At 33.7% G+C, this 9358-nt stretch overlaps 2 protein-coding genes across 2 annotated transcripts in view; both read left to right on the top strand.

The window, feature by feature from the left end:
• Window positions 1–4470: 4470 nt before the first annotated feature.
• LOC109858676 (odorant receptor 43a-like) lies at window positions 4471–6086 on the top strand. The gene is made up of 7 exons (XM_020436170.1): window positions 4471–4534; window positions 4755–5016; window positions 5128–5244; window positions 5321–5411; window positions 5542–5690; window positions 5789–5921; window positions 6039–6086. The coding sequence occupies exons 1-7, from the start codon at window positions 4471–4473 to the stop codon at window positions 6084–6086; spliced, it is 864 nt and encodes a 287-aa protein (XP_020291759.1).
• A 1625-nt stretch (window positions 6087–7711) lies between these two features.
• LOC109858675 overlaps window positions 7712–9358 on the top strand; it is a 5857-nt gene continuing 4210 nt past the window's right edge. Inside the window, exons 1-4 of the mRNA XM_020436169.1 lie at window positions 7712–7876; window positions 8429–8546; window positions 8753–9014; window positions 9116–9232. Coding sequence (XP_020291758.1) covers window positions 7712–7876; window positions 8429–8546; window positions 8753–9014; window positions 9116–9232 — 662 coding nt within the window. The remainder of the gene's footprint in view (window positions 7877–8428; window positions 8547–8752; window positions 9015–9115; window positions 9233–9358) is intronic.

Genomic DNA, 9358 nt, shown 5'->3' with positions numbered 1-9358 from the left:
CAAGGATACTGAAATAAGAAGAAAGAGAATTAATCGTTCGAGTAGAAGCAAAAGTCGTTCGATTACGCTACATAGATTAATCAATTGAACTTATTAATGTAATGCAAAGTGTGACGTTGAACTTAACAATTTTTACGCTGCCTTACTTAAGATTGGATTACTGGCAATAAGTAGTGACTACACAAGTAGGTTTATAAAAAACATTTGTCACACATACACACAGGTGAATGTCAATTACGTATAATTATCTTTCTTCGCACTTTTTTTTTGCGTTGAATCAGTAAAACGTCCGTGCGCCGTTTATTAAAACACATTAATAAATTAACACTGATATTTAATTTTCAAGTCTTTGTCATATCCAAAATGTAGACATTTGAAAGAACTTATTCGAAATGCAAAAAGATAGAAGTGGCAAAGCAGCTCTACGCCGAGCTGCGTGTGTCGCTCGGCGTAGAGCTGCTCGGAGACGTATTCAAAGATAAATGTTTGAAAGGGAGGGAAAGGACACGTAGAGCGTTCCCTTTACTCGTGCATCGACTCGACGTGTGTGAAGGATGGGGTTCGTGGGTAGAAGATCGTTACCATAAGACAAACAGAACTTTGCTAAAAGTCCTCGGTTTATGACCCTATCGTCGCACGAAATGGACGCATGTCCGAGCGGTGATTACTGAGCTTATTTCTATCGTTCGCACTCGACACTGTCTTCATGGTGTTTATGTACTGTATTTATTGTTTCAACGCTGATGTGTAAGTTCAAATAATTTCGATTCCGATGGTTCTTGTGCGCGCACGCGCATTGATAGTCATTAGTTCAGGGAAATTATGCAGCGTATGTATCACCACTGGGAGTCTCTTAATGACAATGTGGAATTCAGTATAATGGACAATCATGTCAGACTAACGAAAATGTTTACGCGCATGAATTCCGGTAAGCATCAATAATATTTCAGATACGTATTTTAAGTTTCTTCTCTGAACTGTTATTTTTTCGTGAATGTTTAATTCATAGTTTTTTTTTTTTATTGAAATAATGTATTACCACGTAACAAATAAGAGTGTAATATAATAATAATAATAATTAATAAAATAATAATATTAAAATAATAATACTGTAATAATTACATAATTATTTACCATATATATACTATATTATACAAATTATATACTATATACTATATGTATATATACTTTATCATGCAATTATACTATATTATACTGTAATATACGTAATATGTTTTTGTATTTCGGTACGTTTTAGGTTTTGTCATTTTTGTCGATTTACTAGCGGTAATGTCCCACATTATACCGATATGTCCCTTGACATAGTCGCGTCCATAAATGAGACTCGCGGAGAAACTGTGCACGTCACATCGGAATACTTCGTCGATCATTTCGAAATATTACCTTCTGGTTGTGATTCACTTGACAACCTCTGTATAGATGCAATCTCAGCGATGTCGACCTCTTTAACGTTTTTTGGGTTTTGATTTTCATGGTTGCGCTCTGTTCATAGTAGCCAAGTGAGAATAAATATACTCGAATCATTCGCAGTTATAAATATATATCCGAAATATATACCTATATCGAATCTCGTACGTAAATTATTATACATCGATACGCTTACAGCTATCGAATGGGGATCGTGATGGACGAAAACTGTGTTGCAAATGTCGAGCTCGGAGAGAGAGCGTATGATTTATAAAAGAATCATTCACGCTGTGCAATTTTCATTAAACGAACATGCAGTTTGTACGTACACACATATAAATATTTCTTAAATCGCGTTTCTCACTTGTTGCAATTTGTTATTTTATTCAAGATTCTCCGAGCTTTTACTCACTCATTTAGAGAAATCGTTCGGTATTTTGGTTGCGATCGATGTCGTGTCGGCGAGTGTCACTTTATTTCGAGTAAATACCATATATCGTTCTCTTGTGACTTTATCGAATTTAATCGATTATTTTCTCAATTACACATAACGATTTCCGATATTGCGGTTTCTGAACGCGATAAGATATCATACGGACGATGTAATGGATGTGTTTATACCGGCAGCTTCTGTGTATTTACTTCTTACGTTTATTTTTCGGGAATCACACATCGATCAGCAAATAAAACAGGCAATAATTTCGAGATCTTCGATACGACGTGCGTGTTTATTCGAAGAACGTTAATGAACGTTCCGTTCTGTGTACGCACGCGTATCGTGTCTCAGATATTATTCTTTACAGGTACAATCTGCCACAGTACGTGGCGTCTCCGAATATGAAACAATTGTTGTTACTCGTGTTGTAAAAAAAAATTCTATCTGTCACTTAGCAATTTGTTCAACGCTTCGTACGAAGATTTCGAAGCAACGGTAACGAGCGTTTGATTTTACGAGTATTATTTTTGTATCTATTCTATTTTATTCTATTCTGTTCTATTCACATTAAGATATATTCTCTCTATAATAGATATTTTTTTATAATAAATATCGTGTTTTAGCTCACGATATTATCGATTTCGTACTTCACCGTGCTTTGTTCTATTTAATGATACAAAGTAAAAAATTTAGAGGTTTGCACTCGGCAGTGATGGGACGATTATTTTGTTCGCTTTACGCGTGTATGCAACACGTATCTAATATCACATCATACGAAAATAAAATATAGATGTTGACAAAAATGTGTTTTTGAAAAAAACGAGATATGAATCGCAAATATTTAATATATCTTTGCACACATCATTTTTAATAAAAATAACTATATGCATATACTGTAATTAATATGTAACATATAATGTGTGTTACAAAAATAAAGACGTATGACATGCTCGTTAAAGAGACGTGTATACCACTGACTGATATCTGTTTTGCGTGTAACAAAAGTGACTTTTGTGAATTTTGTGTTAACATTTGTAGTAGCTACAGAAAACAAACGCTCTTGCGAGTCGAAGTGTCTGAAGTAGGTCGCAACTTTGAGGAAATATTAGGGTGGCTCTTATTTTCGACTTCTGAATTTTTTCGCCGCACCCTCTTTAATGGTTCCAGTTGCTACAATAATAATGTGAAAAAATTCAAGTCCAATCGGATAAGGGAAAGAGTCCTTGAAANAAAAAAAAAAAAAAAAAAAAAAAAAGAGCTAGTCGTTTGACCAGAAACAAACGTTCAATTACGTTACCTAGATAATCATTAGACTGCCAATTAAACTTAATAACATAATGCGAGGCATGATGTGGAACTTAACAATTTTTACGCTGCCTCATTAAAATTGAATTACTGGTAATATGTAATTACTATACAAGTAGGTTTATAAAAACATTTGTCACACACAGTTGAATGTTAATTACGTAAATAAATTACCTTTTTTTCTTCACATTGTTTTGCGTTGAATCAGTAAAACGTCTGTGCGTCGTTTATTTAAAACGCATTAACTAAAATTACACTGACAATTAATCACGTTTTTGTTATATCAAAATAAAAATTGAAAAAGACTTTTCTTCAAAATAAAAAACATATGATATAAATAAAAGTCTAACATATGAATAAAAGTCTTTTTTAATTTTTATTCAAAATAAAACAAATGAAGTAGCCAGCTTTACGCCGAGCGTGTCGCTTGAAGAAACTAATGCGACTTGCTTCGTAATACTGTTGTTTCTCCACACCGGTTTTTTTCTTTTTTTTTTTTTATTTTTATTATCAAAAATACTGTTACATATGATGTACAGAAAATTGTTTCTAAAGAATAATTGTATCAATTGGCATCATCAGATGTGTGCCTGCTACTTTAACGATCGATGTTTTCACACAACGTGTGTAAAGAAATAAGTGCGCTAAATTACATGTCATTACATACATTTGACTATTTCACACGATTGTACATATTCACAAAGTTTTCGCGAAAAATTACGGACCGTTCCAAACGCAATTATAGATAAATATTGGAAGAATAAAGAAAGAGGGTAGTACGTTCTCCACGCAGCGTTTCTTTTATTTACGGATCGACTCTCGTGCGTGAAAGATGTCGTGGGTAGAAGATCGTTACTATAAGATGAATAAGATTTTGTTAAAACTCCTGGGTATATGGCCCTTTCATCGCACAAAGTGGATGTATGTCCATATGGTGATTATAGCGAGCATCTTAATATCGTTTATATTCGTGCAGGTATATTAACGTTTTTCTTTATTCGCAACGTATCGATGACACATTGTTATCGACGTACCTTGCAATTGTCGCTTTCAGCTTGCGGTGTTCATAACACACGAGATAACCATGGATCTAGCGATGAACGTACTTTCTCTCTCATTTGTCAGTATTCTTATGTTGTACTTGTACTGCTTTTATTGTTTCAACATCGAAAATGTAAGTGTGATTAAATAATTCGAGATTCCGACTTTTGGTTCTTGTAAACGCGCGATAATTATTAGTTCGATAGTTCAAGGATATTATAGAGCATATGTATCGCCACTGGGAGTCTCTTAGTGACAACATGGAACTCACCATAATGGACGATCATGCCAGAATAGCGAACATGTTTACGCACATGAGTTCCGGTGAGCATTAATAATATTTCAAGCAAGATGACACGATCTATTTGTGAATTTACAGTTCTTTTTTTTTTTTTTCAAAATAATTTATAACGCGTCGTAATGAATAAATATAATATAAGTAAAATAAAAAATAATAGTAGTAATATAATATTTACACATAATAAAATTATAATAATTTATTATATGATATATTTTAAGATAGTGATGTTTTGGCATTTTGTAGGTTTTGCTTGTGTCATCGATTTTACAGCGATAATATCCCACGCCATACCGATAACTCTTGACATAGTCAGGCCCATAAATAAGACCCGCGGAGAAAACGTGCACATCACGTCGGAGTATTTCGTCGATCATTCGAAATATTATCTTGTGGCGGTGATTCACCTGACAATCTGCGTCTGCGTAGGTGCGATCTCGATGGCTTCAACCGGCGTGATGTTCATGAATTGCGGTATTCACGCCTGCGCTTTGTTCAAAGTAGCCAAGTGAGGATAAAAAAATAATCGATTTAGTCGCAGTTGGAAATTCAAAGTATTTATACCGATAATCTGGTGTATATTAATTAAAAAAAACAACATACACTGACGCGCTTACAGCTATCGAATGGGGATAGTGATGGATCAAACTGTGTTGCAAATGTCGAGCCCGGAGCGGGAGCACGTGATTCACGAAAGAATCATTCACGCTGTCAATTTTCATCGTACGGCCATGCAGTTCGTATATATAAAAAATTTTTCGCGAAAAATGGTTAATTTCTCTTTTATTGCAATGTGTTATTGTATATTGAAGGTTCTGCCAGATTTTACTCATGTATTTAGAGAAATGGTTTAGCATTCTGGTTGTGATCGGCGTCTTGTCCACGAGTATAACTTTATTTCGAGTAAGTACGTATTCCGCATTACGTTATCGCGTAAATTTATTCGAATTATTACGAATAGTTTTAAAATAAATAAATATTATTAAGTCGATTATTATTTTTGAACATACATATATGATTCGCAATATTGCAGTTTCTGAATGCGATAACGTATCATGCAAACGATGCGGTTGAACTGTTCATATCGGCCGCTTGTGTGTTCGGTCACTTCTTAAGTTTATTTTTTGGGAATCACATCGGTCAGCAAGTTACAGACAATAATTCCGAGATCTTTGATACGGCGTGCGTGTTTATTCAAAGAACGTTAATGAACGTTCCGTTTTGTGTACGCATGCGTATCATGTCTCACACAGATACTATTTTTATTTTTTATTTTTTAGATACAATCTGCCGTGGTACGTAGCGTCTTCGAATATAAAACATTTATTCTTACTCTTGTTGCAACGCGGCAACAAGAAATTCTATCTGTCACTTAGCAGTTTGTTCACCGCTTCGTACGAAGGCTTCGCAACGGTAATGAGTGTTTTTTTTTTTTTTTTTTACGAGTGTTTTTGCAATCTCTGTCACTTAAAGGACACTTCTATTCTATCACATCAAAGGACACTTTGTACAATAAATTTTGTGTTTTAGCTCACGACGTCGTCGATTTCGTACTTCACCGTGCTTTATTCCGTCTAATGTCACAAAGTCGAAGAAAGCGTAGGATTTTTTTGCACTGAGACATTGAGAAAACGATTATTCTGTTCGCTTTACGTGTGTGCAACGTATCTAATCGCATCGTACGAGAATAAAACTTGGAAGTTTTTGGCAAAAAGTTCCTGAAAAAACGAGATATGCGATCGCAAATATTAAATATATCTTCACACGCATCATTTATAGTAAACAACATTGCGTACCATAATTAATTTGTAACATATAATTTTTGTTATCTCTACAAATAAAGGTTATACGACATGCTCGTGACAAAGATGTATATAACATTGACTGATATATCAGTCTTGCATGTAATGGAAATGACTGCGAGTTTCGTGTTAATGTTTGTAGTAGCTATATAGAAAATAAGTAGTTTTACGAACCGAAGTATCTCTCTCTCTCTCTCTCTTTCTGAAGTAGTTCGCAACTTCGAGCAAATAGGTACAATATCTGTAACATCAAAAGTCAATAGTATTATAATTAAAAATACACTCGATTTTGTTCTTAATTTATTATTTACTTCTCAAATAATAAATTGTTGACGGTCGCACTAATTGCTCAGAAATTTTCGATAATATTTAATTTCAATTTTTTTCTTTGTTTTGTATTAACTTTCATAGAACCAATTATGACAAATATAAATCGTTTATTTGTTTGCAACTAATCGCGACGATTTTTTTGATATTTTTCATTTATCTTTAAACGCATTTTAGCGTAAATTAATAATCTCTCCTTGCCATATATATTTTTTTATATTTTTTTATAAAGGTGGTTTACATGTTTTTGTAAAAGATTTTTTCTTGTAAATAACTTAATTAATTAATTAATTAATAATTTTTTTTAGTTTTGTGTCGCAAAATTTTGAAAAATTCATAGGGTTGAAAAATTAGTGGGAGTTTCACGAAAGTAAAATTATACATATACTATAAGTATAAATTAAAAAAAAAACTATTTACTGTTTCTGAACATTGTTACTTATGTTATTTAATATGTTATTTTTTTCTGTTTCAGGTAAGTGTGCACAAACTTGCTATCGGGGCGAGACAATGCGTGTGGTCGTTTTGGTGAGTGAATGAGAATCGTGTTTAACCTAAGAAAGAGACACGATATGTACTTATGTGTACAGGCTACTCACATAGATGCATGTTCTATGTGAATGATCAACTCGCGTTTTACTTGCGAGTTGCGTATAACTCACGATACACTTTTCAGTTCGATGCGAAGCGACAAACGCATCGTGCGAAACTGAAACTTCTTCGTATTCTTTTTCCCCCACTCTTTAAGTTTTAAAATATCTCTCTTTCGAGAGAAAAAAATATTACCGCGCTACTATAGCGCTTCAATTATAAATTGAAGCAATTTGAATTAATTCGTTGCCTATAGACTTCGAATGTTATTTATTGCTATCGCGAAAGTATAGCTGTCCATCACTCTCAAATTGAAGCAATTTGGAGAGATAATGACATCACAATTGTGCATAATACTTTCCTAGCTTTAAAAAAAACATGACTATTTTCTTATAGTATATTTTACCGTATAAGTTATTGATTGGTCGAAATTCGTAAAAAGTACAGAGAGAGAAACAAATTTCAAATTTTCGTGTCGCAGTCATGTCGCAGCTTTCGTGCAAGATGTACGCGAATATGGAATATTATCACAAGCCCATTCGTATTGTTCTCTCGTTGATCGGCTTGTGGCCATATCAGTGTTCGTATGTTGCGAAAATACAAAAAGTAATATGTTTAACATTGTTGTTGTCACTCACTCTTGTTCAGGTACATCAAATTATACGGAACAAAAACTTTGGCTTGGGGAATAGCAAGAAGATTAGTTACTATATGTTCAGCAAAAACAAGTTGTCTATTAATTTGTTGTTTTTGCCAATTTATTGTTTTGTTAGTAAAACAATAAGCTTCACAGAAAGCTTAACAACTCGTTTTTACCGGACGTAATAGTAGCAAAGCTTTTTCTTTCCGCGATTGTTACTAAATTTAATCAAGTTCGCGTTCGACATCGTTTGACAAAATAAAAAATGCGATATTCGATGTAGGTGTGATATTCCTTTCATATAAGTATTCAGAACACGTTATTTCTAGCTGCTGGTATTCGTTACAACGCATTACACAATAAATCTTCTTATTGAGATTCTCGTGTTCGTCTGTCCTTTGTGTTGTGTCACAATAAAATATTGTTTTTGTCTTATTGAGGCGGACCGTGTAAGTTTCGCTAAAGACAAATTTATTCACGTATTTGCGGTAAAATGAGATACGATATAAATGCTAGTATTCCGAAATTTTGTAAAAGATACATATATGGAATCTTCGCAGATTAAACAACTGATGGGAGAAATGCAAAGCGATTGGTTCGCGTTGCAAAATAAAAGAGAAATCGTTATTTTGCATCAATACGCTCGCTTCGGGAGACTCGCCTCGCTGGTTATAATAGGTGAGATCGTTACGAATTAGATGTTCATGATAATATTATTATTAATAAAATCGCACAAAATAGCGTTATATCATTCCTTACACTCGTCCAATATGGACAAGACAATGCTCGAGGACGCATCTTTCCATAATAACCCTTCCGTAGTAATAATAATTTTTCTATAATAACAATAATTCTTTTATGATAATAATAATAATGTTCCTCAGTGGGTGGCTATTTTACCGTGACCGGTACCGTGATATGTCAAAATCTGCCGTTAATTCTTGACGTCGTGTTGCCGAAAAACCAATCGCGATCGTATCGCTTGTATATCATAACAGAATACTTCATCGATCAGGAGAAATATTTTTACTTTATACTGTTACACATGTCGTTAGTCACCTATGTAGCTCTTACTGCGCTTTGCGGTGTGAGTTCTATGCTGATGATGGGCATTCTGCATGTGTGCATGCTTTTCAAAATCGCAAGGTACTTAAAAATGTGAAACACCGTTTCTTCTGAACGCGTTCTTTGCATTCGGTTTACGCTCGAGATTTGCATTTACGGCACTTAATTTCGTGTGCGCACAGCTATCGAATGACGAACGCACTCAAGAAGAATGCGGTGGAAGCATCGAGTCCTGAAAATAAATCCTTAACTTGCGAAAAAATAATACACGCGGTCGTCATTCATCAAAGAGCCAATAAGTTAGTATTCCTTTTCTTTTTGATAAATAAATAAGACAATATTTTTTTTGTATTATAACTGTTTTGTAAACGAAAACAATTGTGCGATAATTTTTATTACATTTTTTTTTTTTTTTTTTTTTTATT

The sequence above is a fragment of the Pseudomyrmex gracilis genome, unplaced genomic scaffold (genome assembly GCF_002006095.1).
Source record: "Pseudomyrmex gracilis isolate BER0280 unplaced genomic scaffold, ASM200609v1 scaffold_218, whole genome shotgun sequence".
NCBI lineage: Eukaryota > Metazoa > Arthropoda > Insecta > Hymenoptera > Formicidae > Pseudomyrmex > Pseudomyrmex gracilis.
This window is presented reverse-complemented; position numbering and strand designations above follow the sequence as displayed.

Excerpts from the sequence above, each read along its gene's own strand:
- LOC109858676 (XM_020436170.1), top strand. The coding sequence starts at position 4,471 with ATGGAACTCACCATAATGGACGATCATGCCAGAATAGCGAACATGTTT. Across the intron at positions 5,412-5,541 it reads CGAGTATAACTTTATTTCGA|TTTCTGAATGCGATAACGTA; the intron begins GTAAGTACGTAT and ends GCAATATTGCAG. Across the intron at positions 5,691-5,788 it reads TCCGAGATCTTTGATACGGC|ATACAATCTGCCGTGGTACG; the intron begins GTGCGTGTTTAT and ends TTTATTTTTTAG.